The sequence below is a fragment of the Lucilia sericata genome, unplaced genomic scaffold (genome assembly GCF_015586225.1).
Source record: "Lucilia sericata isolate MDLA Ls3-8-SP2 unplaced genomic scaffold, ASM1558622v1 Contig001902F_arrow, whole genome shotgun sequence".
Taxonomy (NCBI): domain Eukaryota; kingdom Metazoa; phylum Arthropoda; class Insecta; order Diptera; family Calliphoridae; genus Lucilia; species Lucilia sericata.
This window is the reverse complement of record NW_023995785.1, coordinates 299-18,357: the sequence shown is the minus strand read 5'-3', so window position 1 is coordinate 18,357 and position 18,059 is coordinate 299. Positions and strand designations below refer to the sequence as shown.

The 18,059-nt window shown below is 32.2% G+C and overlaps 2 protein-coding genes across 3 annotated transcripts; one reads left to right on the top strand and one right to left on the bottom strand.

Moving 5' to 3' along the window:
• The first annotated feature begins 138 nt into the window (after positions 1–138).
• LOC119612991 (tRNA-dihydrouridine(47) synthase [NAD(P)(+)]-like) lies at positions 139–4,766 on the top strand. The gene is made up of 5 exons (XM_037968909.1): positions 139–293; positions 360–552; positions 1,723–2,739; positions 2,803–2,943; positions 4,284–4,766. The coding sequence occupies exons 1-5, from the start codon at positions 262–264 to the stop codon at positions 4,707–4,709; spliced, it is 1,809 nt and encodes a 602-aa protein (XP_037824837.1). The 5' UTR covers positions 139–261; the 3' UTR covers positions 4,710–4,766.
• Positions 4,746–11,547, bottom strand: LOC119612992 (fructose-1,6-bisphosphatase 1). Of its 2 annotated transcripts, XM_037968910.1 has the most exons (4): positions 11,427–11,547; positions 6,406–6,452; positions 5,607–5,950; positions 4,746–5,545 (listed from the first exon to the last, which is right to left on the bottom strand). In XM_037968910.1, exons 2-4 carry the CDS (start codon positions 6,419–6,421, stop codon positions 4,868–4,870), a joined length of 1,038 nt encoding a protein of 345 aa, XP_037824838.1. In that variant the 5' UTR covers positions 6,422–6,452; positions 11,427–11,547; the 3' UTR covers positions 4,746–4,867. The 2 variants fall into 2 exon arrangements, with proteins under 2 accessions (XP_037824838.1, XP_037824839.1); XM_037968911.1 differs by lacking the exon at positions 6,406–6,452.
• Between the last annotated feature and the right edge of the window lie 6,512 nt (positions 11,548–18,059).

The window sequence follows — 18,059 nt, the reverse complement described above, 5'->3', positions numbered from 1 at the left end:
CTTAATCGCCGTTAACTTAATTTTTATTTTTTTCTTAATATTTACTTAAATTCTATTAAACAAACATATTTTCCTAAAATATTTATTTGTAGGCAACCCTTAGCATTTCTTTCTTTCTGTCATTATCGCGTCACTCTAGTTTTGTTTTCATACCAGACAGCACGTGTTGCAACTTGCAAGTTTATACATTGAATTTGTTTTAGTTTTAATTTAATATTTTTAATAAAATACAGTGCAATTTAATTAGTTGTTTTATAAAAAATGGAACCTGGTATTTGTTATATTAAACCAGAGTATGTAGTTTGTTAGAAATAAATGTTTATTAAAGTAAAAATTAACAATTAAAAACTTTTCATTAGATATTTGGTGGAAGATGTGAAGAAGACTGTTACAGCCGCTTCGGATAATGTAAATAAAGAGGAAAATAATAAAAGAAAACATTCAGAGGATGAAGGTGCCCCTAACAACGAATCGACAGAAGCTGCTGAAAATGGAAGTGGGAAGAAATTTCAGAAAACTAATAAGAAAGATCGGAAAAGGGGACAAAATAAGGTAAGATTTTGAAAATATTACAAAGAAATGGAAAATGTTTCTTTTGATGGTATTTTTTGATGAAAAAAGTTTAAGATTTTGCTCAGATTTTACTTCTGTTCTACGCTAGTTCTTGTTCCGTTCTAGTTCAGTTCTAGTTCAGTTCTATTTCAGTTCTAGTTCAATTCTAGTGCAGTTCTAGTTCGGTTCGGTTCTAGTTCAGTTCTAGTTCAGTTTTAGTTCAGTTCTAGTTCAGTTCTAGTTCAGTTCTAGTTCAGTTCTAGTTCAGTTCTAGTTCAGTTCTAGTTCAGTTCTAGTTCAGTTCTAGTTCAGTTCTAGTTCAGTTCTAGTTCAGTTCTAGTTCAGTTCAGTTCTAGTTCAGTTCTAGTTCAGTTCTAGTTCAGTTCTAGTTCAGTTCTAGTTCAGTTCTAGTTCAGTTCTAGTTCAGTTCTAGTTCAGTTCTAGTTCAGTTCTAGTTCAGTTCTAGTTCAGTTCTAGTTCAGTTCTAGTTCAGTTCTAGTTCAGTTCTAGTTCAGTCCTAGTTTAGTTCAGTTCTAGTTTAGTTCAGTTCTAGTTCAGTTCTAGTTCAGTTTTAGTTCAGTTCTAGTTCAGTTCTAGTTCAATTCTAGTTCAGTTCTAGTTCAGTTCAAGTTTAGTTCTAGTTCAGTTCTAGTTCAGTTCTAGTTCAGTTCTAGTTCAGTTCTAGTTCAGTTCTAGTTCAGTTCTAGTTCAGTTCTAGTTCAGTTCTAGTTCAGTTCTAGTTCAGTTCTAGTTCAGTTCTAGTTCAGTTCTAGTTCAGTTCTAGTTCAGTTCTAGTTCAGTTCTTATTCAGTTCTAGTTCAGTTCTAGTTCAGTTCTAGTTCAGTTCTAGTTCAGTTCTAGTTCAGTTCTAGTTCAGTTCTAGTTCAGTTCTAGTTCAGTTCTAGTTCAGTTCTAGTTCAGTTCTAGATCAGTTCTAGTTCAGTTCTAGTTCAGTTCTAGTTCAGTTCTAGTTCAGTTCTAGTTCAGTTCTAGTTCAGTTCTAGTTCAGTTCTAGTTCAGTTCTAGTTCAGTTCTAGTTCTGTTCTAGTTCAGTTCAAGTGCAGTTCTAGTTCAAATCTAGATCCGTTCTATTTATTTTAGTAAAACAAACGATTTATTTATAAAGAATGAACTACATTATCCAAATTTTCCTCTCTCTGAAATTCCCAGCATCGCCCTGTTTACAAAGAAGATCGTACTTTGCATCTCTGCAATTCTTTAATAAATGGACCCTCCGAAAACAAATGTCCTTTGGAAAATTGTCGTTATGTTCATGATTTAGAACAGTATTTAGCTAATAAAGGTGAAGATCTAGGCGATAAGTGTCCCGTATATGAAGCCAAAGGCTATTGTCCTCGTGGTGTAACCTGTCGTTTTGCTAAGGCACATTTAGATAGTGAGGGTCGTAATATTAAAAAACCCGAATATGATGAAAATGCACCACCTACCACCTGCAATGGTATAAACTCAGAAATGCAAATACGTTTAAGGAAAAGAGATTATGATTTTTCCAAATCCAAAGAAATGGTAAAAGAAGCAGAAAAAGTAAGAGATGCTAGGAAAGAGAAGCAGGATTCCCAAAAGGAAGATCAAAAACTAACTGAAGATAAACAAGCAAATAAAGAAGAAAAACCAGTAGGATCGTGTGTGAATGAGGAGGATACTAAGGGCAGAGATGCGAAACAAACAAAACCCATAGACTTTGCCGAAAAATTAGTATTATCACCTTTGACAACAGTGGGTAACTTACCTTTTCGACGTATATGTAAAGAATTTGGAGCCGATATAACCTGCGGTGAAATGGCCTGTTGTGTACCTTTAGTTAAAGGTATGACTCAAGAATGGGCTCTTACGAAACGTCATGCATCCGAGGACATATTTGGTGTACAACTATGTGGCAATAATCCCAATATTATAGCACAAACAGCACAGCTATTGCAGGAGACTGCTAAAGTTGATTTTCTCGATTTAAACATTGGTTGTCCTATCGACTTAATCTACCAACAAGGCGGTGGTAGTGCTTTAATGAGAAGATCTAATATTTTAGAATTGACGGTACGCTCCTGTTCGGCTTTGAATCCTTTAATACCGTTTACGGTAAAAATGCGTACCGGTATATATGCCGATAAAAGTGTGGCCCATGATTTAATGCCTTTGGTAGAGGAATGGGGTGCTGCAGCAGTAACGGTAAGTGGAATTTGAGAACAAATTTGAAATGTGAAACAATTCTAATATTTTCTTTTATTTTAGTTACACGGTCGCTCACGTGAACAACGTTATACCAAGAATGCTAATTGGGAATATATAGAGGAATGTGCGGCCAAAGTTAAAAATATACCTGTGATTGGTAATGGTGATATTTTAAGTTATGAAGACTATATGGAAAAGAGGGTAAGTTTCAAAATGTTTATATTTATTTCTTAACTTTTTTGCAAGCTATAAATTATATTTCAAAATATAATATACTGATTTAGAAATCAACTAGTACTGAACTAGAACTGAACTTGAACTGAACTAGAACAGAACTAGAACTGAACTAGAACTGAACTAGAACTGAACTAGAACTGAACTAGAACTGAACTAGAACTGAACTAGAACTGAACTAGAACTGAACTAGAACTGAACTAGCACTGAACTAGAACTGAACTAGAACTGAACTAGAACTGAACTAGAACTGAACTAGAACTAGAACTGAACTAGAACTGAACTAGAACTAAACTAGAACTGAACTAGAACTGAACTAGAACTGAACTAGAACTGAACTAGAACTGAACTAGTACTGAACTAGAACTGAACTAGAACTGAACTAGAACTGAACTAGAACTGAACTAGAACTATAGTAGAACTGAACTAGAACTGAACTAAAACTGAACTAGAACTGAACTAGAACTGAACTAGAACTGAACTAGAACTGAACTAGAACTGAACTAGAACTGAACTAGAACTGAACTAGAACTGAACTAGAACTGAACTAGAACTGAACTAGAACTGAACTAGGACTGAACTAGAACTGAACTAGAACTGAACTAGAACTGAACTAGAACTGAACTAGAACTGAACTTGAACTGAATTAGAACTGAACTAGAACTGAACTAGAACTGAACTAGAACTGAACTAGAACTGAACTAGAACTGAACTAGAACTGAACTAGAACTGAACTAGAACTGAACTAGAACTGAACTAGAACTGAACTAAAACTGAAAGAACTGAACTAGAACTGAACTGGAACTGAACTAGAACTGAAAGAACGAACTGAAACTGAACTAGAACTGATCTAGAACTGAACTAGAACTGAACTAGAACTGAACTAGAACTGAACTAGAACTGAACTAGAACTGAACTAGAACTAGAACTGAACTAGAACTGAACTAGAACTGAACTAGAACTGAACTAGAACTGAACTAGAACTGAACTAGAACTGAACTAGAACTGAACTAGAACTGAACTAGAACTGAACTAGAACTGAACTAGAACTGAACTAGAACTGAACTAGAACTGAACTAGAACTGAACTAGAACTAGAACTGAACTAGAACTGAACTAGAACTGAACTAGAACTGAACTAGAACTGAACTGAACTAGAACTGAACTAGAACTGAACTAGAACTGAACTAGAACTGAACTAGAACTGAACTAGAACTGAACTAGATCTGAACTAGAATTGAACTAGAACTGAACTAGAACTAAACTATTTCAATTTGATTAACAAATATTTAATATCTTTTCTACTAGAAAATTGCACCCCATGTGTCATCGGTTATGATCGGTCGTGGTGCCTTAATAAAACCTTGGATTTTCAAAGAAATTAAAGAACAAAAGAATTGGGATCCCTCTTCGGCCGAACGTTTCGAAATAATGCGTAAATATGTCAACTACGGCCTAGAACATTGGGGTTCCGATACTAAGGGAGTTGAGAACACCCGACGTTTTTTGCTGGAATGGCAATCATTCCTCTACCGTTACATACCCTACGACCTAATGATGCAGCCACCACAGAAAATCAACCAAAGACCACAAACCTTTAGAGGACGTGATGAAATGGAAACCTTAATGAGTTCACCCAACTCACAAGATTGGGTAAAATTAAGTGAAATGTTATTGGGTCCAGTGCCAGAAGGTTTTACCTTTATGCCAAAACACAAGGCCAATGCATATTAAGCAGAGAAAGGTAATATAAAAAAAAGACAATAAAAATTTATAGATTTTTAGAAAAAATTTGGCTTTATTTTCAGTTTAGTAGAATTAAACAAGAAAACACTTTTTAAATAAACATAAAAAACATAACTTAAAAACTAATCACAATAGCAGAGAACAACTTAAGCTTTTTGATAGTATTCCAAAGCTTCTTCAACATCCAATTTGGAGCCCAAGAAAATGGGAGATCTTTCATGGATCTTTTGAGGAACAATATCCAAAATGGGAATCTTGCCATTGCTGGCCAAACCACCAGCCTCAGTCATCAAATAGGCCATGGGATTGCACTCGTACAACAAACGCAATTTACCATTGGGGGCAGATTTGGTAGCGGGGTAGATGAAAATGCCACCGTACTTAATGGTACGATGAACATCAGCTACCATAGAACCGACATAACGGGCACCATAGGGTTTGCCTTTTGAGGGATCCTTTTTGGCAGCAACATAGTTGAAAACGCCAGCCTCCCAATCAGCAGCATAACCTTCATTGATGGCATAGATTTTGCCCTTTTCGGGGACACGCATGTTGGGTTCAGTCAAAATGAATTCACCAATAGCAGGATCATAGGTGAAACCATTAACACCGGAGCCAGGGCCCAAAGCCAAAACAATAGCAGTGGCTGAACCATACAAAGCATAACCGGCAGCAACAATTTGATTGCCAGGCTGCAAAGCATCCTGAACAGTGGGTGCACCCTCAGATTGTTTGCGGTAAATGGAGAAAATAGAACCAATAGAGACCAAACAATCAATGTTGGAAGAACCATCCAAAGGATCGAAGCAAACAATATATTTGCCCTAAAAACAAAACCAACAAAACAATTAATATTTGTTATCAATAAATCCATTAGATACACACCTGTTTCTCAACTTCCACCTCAATAACATTTTCATTTTCTTCCGAAACCATCAGACAAGTGGTGTAAGAAGATTTCAACATATTGATGAACAATTCATTAGACAAAACATCCAATTTCTTAACTTCTTCTCCTTGTACGTTAACATCACCAGCAATACCATGCAATTTGGCAATACCAGCCTTACGTACAGCCGAAGCAATAGCCTTAATCGAAGTTTGAATACAATTCAATAATTGTGACAAATCACCGGTGGCATTTTTGAATTTACGCTGTTCCTGTAACACGAAACGTGTTAAGGTCATGGCGTTGGAGTCAAAAGCTTGACCTTGTTGTGTCATATTGTCTAGAAAAGGAAAATAATAGCATTAGTATTCTATAATAAGGAAAATATTTTGATAGAAAGTAAACAACACATGCAAAAGGAGCTGCAATAGAACAAATAACAATAAAGCATGCAAAATTTTGCTGGCAAAGGAGTAAAACAAAGCTACAGGATTTATTGCCAAGGAGCAACTAGCTAAGGACAAGTTTAAAGGATTTTTTCAACAAGGGTAAGTGCGATTACATTATTTTTCTTAAATACTTAGATTTTAGTAAAAAATTTCAACTTCTTTAAAGACAAATTATAAAAAATTAGTTAAAATTCAAAACAATTGAATTTTTTAAAAATTGTATTATGAATTTGAGGGCATAGCGAATTGCAGTTAGTATAATTTGCAATATTATTTCCAATTCAAATTGTAACAGACTGAACAAATTGTTTAGTTTAGCATTTAGATGCTAATCCTTAAAACTTACTATCAGCGCCAGTCATTTTGAATTAAACCTTTTTATATGACCTTGATCTGTAGAAAATATAATAAAAATTTACAAAAAAAAAAAAAAAAAAACATTTTAATTAAATTGTAAATTTTGAAATGAATATTAAGCAATATGTTAATTAGTTTAAGTTCAAAGTTAGACTTAGGGTCAATATTTCAACATGCGTTTAAACGGCAGATATACTACCGGTTAAAATGATTTTTGAATGAAAACTTTTAATTTGTCGTTAGGATACAAAATAAATAAATGGGGTTTGTCTAGTCTACCTATATAACTAGTATATATTAGTGGTCTTTAAGCTAGTCTATAGTCTATTATATAGACTAGTCTGTAGTCTATTATATAGACTATTCTTTCGTCTGTACTATTGCCTAGTCTTTAGTTTTCATTCTGTTCTATTATCCAGTCTTTAGTCTAGTCTATAGACTAGTATTTAGTCTGTTCTTTTGCCTAGTCTTTAGTCTAGTCTGTAGATAAGACGTTAGTCTAGTACATAGACTAGTCTTTAATACTAGTCTATAGACCATTTTTTAGGCTCTTCTATCGTTAGTCTTTAGTCTAGCCCAGAGACTAGTCTTAGACTCTTCTATTATATATTCTTTAGTCAAGCCCATAGTCTATAGTTAGTCCAGTCTATAGCCTAGTCTAGTCTAGTCTATAGTCTATTCTATAGTCTAGTCTATTCTATAGTCTAGTCTATTCTATAGTCTATTCTATAGTCCTAGTCGATAGTCTAGTCGATAGTCTAGTCGATAGTCTAGTCGATAGTTCTAGTCGATAGTCTAGTCTATAGTCTAGTCTATAGTCCCTAGTCCAGTCTATAGTCCAGTCTATTAGTCCTAGTCTATATGTCCTAGTCTATAGTCTAGAGTCCTAGTCCTATAGTCTAGTCTATAGTCTAGTCTATAGTCTAGTCTATAGTCCTAGTCTATAGTCTAGTCTATAGTCTAGTCATAGTCTAGTCTATAGTCTAGTCTATAGTCTAGTCTATAGTCTAGTCTATAGTCTAGTCTATAGTCTAGTCTATAGTCTAGTCTATAGTCTAGTCTATAGTCTAGTCTATAGTCTAGTCTATAGTCTAGTCTATAGTCTAGTCTATAGTCTAGTCTATAGTCTAGTCTAGAGTCTAGTCTATAGTCTAGTCTATAGTCTAGTCTATAGTCTAGTCTATAGTCTAGTCTATAATCTAGTCTATATTCTAGTCTATAGTCTAGTCTATAGTCTAGTCTATAGTCTAGTCTATAGTCTATAGTCTAGTCTATACTCTAGTCTATAGTCTAGTCTATAGTCTAGTCTATAGTCTAGTCTATAGTCAAGTCTATAGTCTAGTCTATAGTCTAGTGTATAGTCTAGTCTATAGTATAGTCTATAGTCTAGTCTATAGTCTAGTCTATAGTCTAGTCTAGTCTAGTCTATAGTCTAGTCTATAGTCTAGTCTAGTCTATAGTCTAGTCTAGTCTATAGAACTAGTCTAGTCTATAGTCTAGTCTAGTCTAGTCTAGTCTATAGTCTAGTTCTAAGTTAGTCTAGTCTATAGTCCCTAGTCTATAGTCTAGTCTAGTCTAGTCTATAGTCTAGTCTAGTCTAGTCTATTAGTCTATAGTCTATAGTCTAGTCTAGTCTAGTCTATAGTCTAGTCTAGTCTATCGTCTAAGTCTAGTCTATAGTCTAGTCTATAGTCTAGTCTAGTCTATAGTCTAGTCTAGTCTATTAGTCTAGTCTAGTCTATAGTCTAGTCTATAGTCTAGTCTATAGTCTAGTCTATAGTCTAGTCTATAGTCTGTCTATAGTCTAGTCTATAGTCTAGTCTATAGTCTAGTTATAGCTAGTCTGTCTAGTCTATGTCTAGTCATAGTCTAGTCTAGTCTAGTCTATAGTCTAGTCTATAGTCTAGTCTATAGTCTAGTCTAGTCTCGTCTATAGTCTGTCTAGTCTAGTCTAAGTCTAGTCTAGTCTAGGTCTAGTCTAGTCTATAGTCTATAGTCTATAGTCTATCTAGTCTAGTCTAGTCTAGTCTAGTCTAGTCTAGTCTAGTCTAGTCTAGTCTATAGTCTAGTCAGTCTATAGTCTGTCTAGTCTAGTCTAGTCTAGTCTAGTCTAGTCTAGTCATAGTCTAGTCTATAGTCTAGTCTATAGTCTAGTCTATAGTCTAGTCTATAGTCTAGTCTATAGTCTAGTCTATAGTCTAGTCTATAGTCTAGTCTATAGTCTAGTCTATAGTCGAGTCTATAGTCTAGTCTATAGTCTAGTCTATAGTCTAGTCTATAGTCTAGTCTATAGTCTAGTCTATAGTCTAGTCTATAGTCTAGTCTAGTAGTCTAATCTATAGTCTAGTCTATAGTCTAGTCTATAGTCTAGTCTATAGTCTAGTCGATAGTCTAGTCTATAGTCTAGTCTATAGTCTAGTCTATATCTAGTCTAAGTCTATCTATAGTCTAGTCTATAGTCTAGTCTATAGTCTAGTCTATAGTCTAGTCTATAGTCTAGTCTATAGTCTAGTCTATAGTCTAGTCTATAGTCTAGTCTATAGTCTAGTCTATAGTCTAGTCTATAGTCTAGTCTATAGTCTAGTCTATAGTCTAGTCTATAGTCTAGTCTATAGTCTAGTCTATAGTCTAGTCTATAGTCTAGTCTATAGTCTAGTCTATAGTCTAGTCTATAGTCTAGTCTATAGTCTAGTCTATAGTCTAGTCTATAGTCTAGTCTATAGTCTAGTCTATAGTCTAGTCTATAGTCTAGTCTATAGTCTAGTCTATAGTCTAGTCTATAGTCTAGTCTATAGTCTAGTCTATAGTCTAGTCTATAGTCTAGTCTATAGTCAAGTCTATAGTCTAGTCTATAGTCTAGTCTATAGTCTAGTCTATAGTCTAGTCTATAGTCTAGTCTATAGTCTAGTCTATAGTCTAGTCTATAGTCTAGTCTATAGTCTAGTCTATAGTCTAGTCTATAGTCTAGTCTATAGTCTAGTCTATAGTCTAGTCTATAGTCTAGTCTATAGTCTAGTCTATAGTCTAGTCTATAGTCTAGTCTATAGTCTAGTCTATAGTCTAGTCTATAGTCTAGTCTATAGTCTAGTCTATAGTCTAGTCTATAGTCTAGTCTATAGTCTAGTCTATAGTCTAGTCTATAGTCTAGTCTATAGTCTAGTCTATAGTCTAGTCTATAGTCTAGTCTATAGTCTAGTCTATAGTCTAGTCTATAGTCTAGTCTTTAGTCTAGTCTATAGTCTAGTCTATAGTTTAGTCTATAGTCTAGTCTATAATCTAGTCTATAGTCTAGTCTATAGTCTAGTCTATAGTCTAGTTTTTAGTCTAGTCTATAATCTAGTCTATAGTCTAGTCTATAGTCTAGTCTATAGTCTAGTTTTTAGTCTAGTTTATAGTCTAGTCTATAGTCAGCCATTTTTAACATATTTCATTGAATTGCATTTCGTTCCTCTCGGAAAAATTTTAATGTCACGAAATTTCTAATGGATTTCTACATTTTTTTGATTTTTTCACTTTTGCTGCATGTTTCACTTAATACCATTTCGTTCCTCTAAATAAATTCCTTGTTATTCTTGCAATTTTATTTCTTTCCTCTAAAAAACAACTTTTTTAAAATACAATATCAAATATATGTGTTTTATGTAATTTTTAACCTGTTTCATTAAATTCCATATCGTTTCACTCCTTTAAAAATACTTAATTTCATTCGATTTCAAAAATTTTTTAAATTTCAGTCAGGTTTTTAAGCCATTTTAACATATTTCATTAAATACCATTTCGTTCCTTTTAGAAAAATTTTGAATTTCATCAAATTTCTACAAGTTTTGTAAATTTTTTTGATTTCGATAATTGTTAAGTTACTTTTGCAACATGTTTCACTTAATACCATTTCGTTCCTCTAAAGAAATTCGTTGTTTTTCTTACAATTTTATTTATTTTCTCTAAAAAATAACTTTTACAGCATAATATCGAATTACATGAGTTTTTGTGCAATTTTTAACATGTTTCATTTAATTCCATTTCGTTCCACCTTTAAAAAAATTTATTTTTTTTTTTTAATTTTCTTGTATTTAATTGATGTATTCCATTTTGTTCCGTTGAGATAATTTCGAGTTAAATTTGTAAGAAACAGAACGATTTCATCAGAAAACTATTTTTAATAAAACAAGGGAACTGAAACTAGCGAAACTTTCCATTATTTTCAGACAAAAAACCTGTTACATACTTCGACAAATGACATTTAAATTTCTAAAAATTTTCTATTTTTAAAAAAGTTCAATAGAATTTAGTAAAGATTTTCTCCTCTATCACTGGAAGCCTTATCAAGGTCGAGTAATGATTTTTTAGCTTTTTGGGCATGTGTTTGTCGTTAATGGCCTGTTTTTTTATGTATTTGTCTCTGAAAAAGATCCACTTTTTTTAGCCAACCAGCTATACAAACAACATTTTGTTATCACTTTTTTGTATATTTTTATTAACAAAAAAATAACAACAACTATATATTGATAACCAGAAATAGATCTACACTACAGCAACAACTAAAATTTGAGTTTTTCTGGTTGGCACCTTCAGAAAAACAAACAAAACTAGTTTATTTGAAAAATAAAATATTAAAGTTGTTGTTTTTTTTTTTTTTTCTTTTTCAAAACAACGACAACATAGTCTTCACTATCCAAAAATAATTGTTTTTGTTTTCCTACTGTATACAGGGGGATGGTAAGGTGGCGTGTGATCATACTTATAGATACACACCCACTCAAGCAGTTTACTCAATATTTTTGTTAAAATCTTTTAATTTAAAACACACGTGCTTTGAGGTTTTTTTCCTTAAAATCGTAACATTTTTAAGTATTTTTTTAAATTTGTTTATTTAAATTATTTTAAAAATTTTTTCTTTTAGTTTTCGGTTGAAAGTCCAATTTTCACTTTTATTTCTTAATTTGTTTATTATTTTTTTGTATAAATTCTTATCATTTTTGTTTTCTATAATTTATAATAATATTTACTTACAAATTATTATTTATTAATTTTTTATAAAAAAAAAACTAAAAAAGTATTTTTTCTTAAATCCTTTATGGTTCAATCAACTTGTTGTTTGGGTCTGTTGCCCACGAGTTGTTACTCCAGACTGAATTTTTTCTTTATACAAACTTAAATAATAAATATTAACAAAAAAAAATTATAAAATAAAAGAGCAAATACTGCGTAAGAGTCTCTGCCAGAGTAAATTATTTATAATTAACACTCTTTTATAAAAGAAATTGAAACGGTAATGCTAATTTAGTGATTTAGCTATATTTTATTCTATACTATAGACTAAAGTTTAGTCTAATTCTATAGACTAAAGTTTAGTATATTCTACTAAAGTTTAGTCTATTCTATAGACTAAAGTTTAGTCTATTCTTTAGACTAAAGTTTAATCTATTCTATAGACTAAAGTTTAGTATATTCTACTAAAGTTTAGTCTATTCTATAGACTAAAGTTTAGTCTATTCTTTAGACTAAAGTTTAATCTATTCTATAGACTAAAGTTTAGTCTATTTTATAGACTAGAGTATAGTCTATGCTATAGACTAAAGTATATTCTATAGACTAAAGTTTAGTCTATTTTATAGAATAAAGGGTCTATTCTATAGTCTAGTCTATGGTCTTGTCTATAGACTAGTCTATAGTTTATTTTATAGTCTATAGTCTAGTCTATAGTCTAGTTTATAATATAGTCTATAGTCCAGTCTATAGTCTAGTCTATAGTCTAGTCTATAGTGTTGTCTATAGTCTGGTCTATAGCGAAGTCTATAGCCTAGTCTATACTCTAGTTTATAATATAGTCTATAGTCTAGTCTATAGTCTAGTCTATAGTCTAGTCTATAGTCTAGTCTATAGTCTAGTCTATAGTCTAGTCTAGTCTAGTCTATAGTCTAGTCTATAGTCTAGTCTATAGTAGTCTAGTCTATTATAGTCTAGTCTATAGTCTAGTCTATAGTCTAGTCTATAGTCTAGTCTATAGTCTAGTCTATAGTCTAGTCTATAGTCTAGTCTATAGTCTAGTCTATAGTCCTAGTCTATAGTCTAGTCTATAGTCTAGTCTATAGTCTAGTCTATAGTCTAGTCTATAGTCTAGTCTATAGTCTAGTCTATAGTCTAGTCTATAGTCTAGTCTATAGTCTAGTCTATAGTCCTAGTCTATAGTCTAGTCTATAGTCTAGTCTATAGTCTAGTCTATAGTCTAGTCTATAGTCTAGTCTATAGTCTAGTCTATAGTCTAGTCTATAGTCTAGTCTATAGTCTAGTCTATAGTCTAGTCTATAGTCTAGTCTATAGTCTAGTCTATAGTCTAGTCTATAGTCTAGTCTATAGTCTAGTCTATAGTCTAGTCTATAGTCTAGTCTATAGTCTAGTCTATAGTCTAGTCTATAGTCTAGTCTATAGTCTAGTCTATAGTCTAGTCTATAGTCTAGTCTATAGTCTAGTCTATAGTCTAGTCTATAGTCTAGTCTATAGTCTAGTCTATAGTCTAGTCTAGTCTAGTCTAGTCTAGTCTAGTCTAGTCTAGTCTAGTCTAGTCTAGTCTAGTCTAGTCTAGTCTAGTCTAGTCTAGTCTAGTCTAGTCTAGTCTAGTCTAGTCTAGTCTATAGTCTAGTCTAGTCTAGTCTAGTCTAGTCTAGTCTAGTCTAGTCTAGTCTAGTCTAGTCTAGTCTAGTCTAGTCTAGTCTAGTCTAGTCTAGTCTAGTCTAGTCTATAGTCTAGTCTAGTCTATAGTCTAGTCTAGTCTAGTCTATAGTCTAGTCTATAGTCTAGTCTATAGTCTAGTCTATTAGTCTAGTCTATAGTCTAGTCTATAGTCTAGTCTATAGTCTAGTCTATAGTCTAGTCTATAGTCTAGTCTATAGTCTAGTCTATAGTCTAGTCTATAGTCTAGTCTATAGTCTAGTCTATAGTCTAGTCTAGTCTAGTCTATAGTCTAGTCTATAGTCTAGTCTATAGTCTAGTCTATAGTCTAGTCTATAGTCTAGTCTATAGTCTAGTCTATAGTCTAGTCTATAGTTTAGTCTATAGTCTAGTCTATAGTCTAGTCAATTGTCTAGTCTATTGTCTAGTCTATAGTCTAGTGTAGTCTATAATATAGTCTATTGTCTAGTCTATAGTCTAGTCTATAGTCTAGTCTATATTCTAGTTTACAGTCTAGTCTATAGTCTAGTCTATAGTCTAGTCTATAGTCTAGTCTATAGTCTAGTCTATTGTCTAGTCTATAGTCTAGTCTATTGTCTAGTCTATAGTCTAGTCTATAGTCTAGTCTATTGTCTAGTCTATAGTCTAGTCTATTGTCTAGTCTATAGTCTAGTCTATAGTCTAGTCTATAGTCTAGTCTATAGTCTAGTCTATAGTCTATAGACTAGGCTATAGACTAGGCTATAGACTAGGCTATAGACTAGGCTATAGTCTAGTCTATAGTCTAGTCTATAGCCTAGTCTATAGCCTAGTCTATAGCCTAGTCTATAGCCTAGTCTATAGCCTAGTCTATAGTCTAGTCTATAGTCTAGTCTATAGTCTAGTCTAAAGTCTAGTCTATAGTCTAGTCTATAGTCTAGTCTATAGTCTAGTCTAAAGTCTAGTCTATAGTCTAGTCTATATTCTAGTCTATTGTCTAGTCTATAGTCTAGTCTATAGTCTAGTCTATTGTCTAGTCTATAGTCTAGTCTATAGTCTAGTCTATAGTCTAGTCTATTGTCTAGTCTATAGTCTAGTCTATAGTCTAGTCTATTGTCTAGTCTATAGTCTAGTCTATAGTCTAGTCTATAGTCTAGTCTATAGTCTAGTCTATAGCCTAGTCTATAGCCTAGTCTATAGCCTAGTCTATAGCCTAGTCTATAGCCTAGTCTATAGTCTAGTCTATAGTCTAGTCTATAGTCTAGTCTAAAGTCTAGTCTATAGTCTAGTCTATAGTCTAGTCTATAGTCTAGTCTATAGTCTAGTTTATAGTCTAGTCTATATTCTAGTCTATAGTCTAGTCTATAGTCTAGTCTATAGTCTAGTCTATAGTCTAGTCTATAGTCTAGTCTATAGTCTAGTCTATAGTCTAGTCTATAGTCTAGTCTATAGTCTGGTCTTTGAACTAGTCTATAGTTTAGTCTATAGTGTTTTCTATAGTCTAGTTTATATTCAAGTTTATAACCTAGTCTTTAGCCAAGTCTATAGTGTTATTTATAGGCTAGTCTGTTGCCTAATCTATAGTCTAGTCTGTAGTATTGTCTATAGTGAAGTCCATGGAGTAGTATCTAGCCTAGTCGATGGCTAAAGTCTATTCTTTAGTCGAGTCTATAGTTTAGCTCTTTAGTTCCCTTTCAAAAACCGCTACATAAGCATTACTAAAAAAACTCAGAGAGTGAGAATGTCTTAACATAAGAGCCCCTACTGAGGGACTTCTTGTGTTTGTTGGTTTAACATCTTTTTATGCAAATCAACTAAACATAAATTAATATGTATGTATGTATCTGAAGAGTACTTTAGTGGGGGTCCAGACCAAACCCAAACAAGTTTTTTTTACTTGTCATCCCATAAGTAACACTAAAAATAGCTCTTTTTAAAAAACAAAAAAGGGAAAAAACAAATACAAAACATTTGTAAAATTAAATAAAAAAGGGGGCCTGGCCTTTTATTTTTCTTACGTCAAACACGTGGCAAACAATAGAAAAAAATACATTTTTAATTTTGGTTTGTTGTTTTATATTCTAATTTGTTGTTATCAGTTAAAACAACAACTATTAAAACAAAATAGTAATATCATTATTGTGGATTGTGGTTGTTGTTTGTTTAATTTTGTTTATGAAAAAATATGTTTTCAAAATTTAGCAAAATTTTTATGATTATTTTTTTTATTGATATGCCTTGACTTTGAAACAACCTTTTAAAATGTTTACTTTATGCTTGTTTTGATTTCTGAAACATAAAGTTGATGAAATTAATAAACTTGATTGTTTTACTCTAAATTTTAAATCTACTATTAGAAAAAAATTGTTTTTGTATTTTATTAGTTTTCAGTATTTTGCTATGAAAGAACTTATTAAAAATTCTAGTCACGTTACTTTCTAGAACCAAAGAAAAATTAATTCAATTGAAGAATATAGTGGTATCTTGACTAAAGTCCAGTCTATAATCAGCACAAGTCTACAATCTTGACAATTGTTTTGACTATAGTGAAGTCTTAAGGCTAGTATTTTCTGTAGTCTAGACTACAGTCTAGTCTATAGTCTAGTCTATAGTCTAGTCTATAGTCTAGTCTATAGTCTAGTCTATAGTCTAGTCTATAGTCTAGTCTATAGTCTAGTCTATAGTCTAGTCTATAGTCTAATCTATAGTCTAGTCTATAGTCTAGTCTATAGTCTAGTCTATAGTCTATCTATAGTCTAGTCTATAGTCTAGTCTATAGTCTAGTCTATAGTCTAGTCTATATAGTCTAGTCTATAGTCTAGTCTATAGTCTAGTCTATAGTCTAGTCTATAGTCTAGTCTATAGTCTAGTCTATAGTCCTAGTCTATAGTCTAGTCTATAGTCTAGTCTATAGTCTAGTCTATAGTCTAGTCTGTAGTCTAGTCTAGTCTATATGTCTAGTCTATAGTCTAGTCTATAGTCTAGTCTATAGTCTAGTCTATAGTCTAGTCTATAGTCTAGTCTATAGTCTAGTCTATAGTCTAGTCTATAGTCTAATCTATAGTCTAGTCTATAGTCTAGTCTATAGTCTAGTCTATAGTCTAGTCTATAGTCTAGTCTATAGTCTAGTCTATAGTCTAGTCTATAGTCTAGTCTATAGTCTAGTCTACAGTCTAGTCTATAGTCTAGTCTATAGTCTAGTCTATAGTCTAGTTCTATAGTCTAGTCTATAGTCTAGTCTATAGTCTAGTCTATAGTCTAGTCTATAGTCTAGTCTATAGTCTAGTCTATAGTCCTATAGTCTAGTCTATAGTCTAGTCTATAGTCTAGTCTATAGTCTAGTCTATAGTCTAGTCTATAGTCTAGTCTATAGTCTAGTCTATAGTCTAGTCTATAGTCTAGTCTATAGTCTATAGTCTAGTCTATAGTCTAGTCTATAGTCTAGTCTATAGTCTAGTCTATAGTCTAGTCTATAGTCTAGTCTATAGTCTAGTCTATAGTCTAGTCTATAGTCTAGTCTATAGTCTAGTCTATAGTCTAGTCTATAGTAGTCTAGTCTAGTCTTAGTTTAGTCTATAGTCTAGTCTATAGTCTAGTCTATAGTCTAGTCCATAGTCTAGTCTATTGTCTAGTCTGTAGTCTAGTCTATAGTCTAGTCTATAGTCTAGTCTATAGTCTAGTCTATAGTCTAGTCTATAGTCTAGTCTATAGTCTAGTCTATATTCTAGTCAATAGACTAGTCTATCGTCTAGTCAAGAGACTAGTCTATCGTCTAGTCAATAGACTAGTCTATAATCTAGTCAATAGACCTGTCTATAGTCTATTTTACAGTCTAGTCTATAGACGATATAGTCTAGCCTATAGCCTGGTATATAGTCTAGTTTATAGTCTAGTCTATAGACATTATAGTTTAGTATATAGTCTAGCCTATAGTCTAGTCTACGATCTAGTCAATAGTGTAGTCTATAGTTTAGTCTATAGTCCAAACTATAGTCCAGCCTATAATCCAGTTTATATGTAGTTTATAGTCTGTTCTGTTGTCTAATTATAGTCTAAACTATGATCCATTTTGTCTGGACTATAATCTAGTCTATAGTCTGCTCGAAATCTTTATCTCTAGTCTACTACTTATGTATGTATATAGTTTTGACTTCTTAAGTATAGCCTATTTTATAGTCGAAGTCAAGGCTTATAGTTTAGTCCAGATTCTTTACTACATATTAATCAAATGTTCTGATTAGATTACAGCTGGTTTCCAGATGTCCTTTACATTTCCCTTTTAATTCCAGATAAATTGCCAAATTGTTTCAAAATCACAATATTAAGTGACATTTAATTGACTCTCAAATACAACCCATAATTATTGTTATTGTATTCTTGTTGTTGATTAGTGAAATCAATTGTCACATAGTTGTCAAAAGTTTGTAAAATCCACCCCTTGCTCTTAAGGGTTAACTTAATTTAGTGGGTGGACATGTTTAAATCATTTTTCAAAAGGGCGTTTAAATGGGGATTTTTGAAATAAACAATTTTGAAAGAATTTTTTTAAACCACCCTTATTTTGTTTTTAAAATAATTTATATTTAAACAATTGTTTAAAAAATTAAACAAATTTTAATAAATAAATAAAACAGTATATTTTCAATCAACAAAAAATTGCAGACAAAAATGTGTAATTAAAAGAAAAATATTTAGTCTAATATTGAAAACAAGCCAATTAAGACCTGACTCGTCAGGACAACATCAAATTATGAAAATTTTACTACTACTCTCATTCTATGGATTATTTACAATTCGGGGTAACGTATTTAAAAAAAATCCCAAAGAAAAGTTCTTTAAATAATTCCAAACTTTTTTTATAAAGCTACTTATGCACAATCGTCTGGATCAAATAATGTTTTCAAACCCGATTTCGGAAAACAAACCAACTTTATAAAGTGGTCACACAAAATCATGGTCTTTGGTGAAAAATCATGTGAAACCCTTAGGACCACT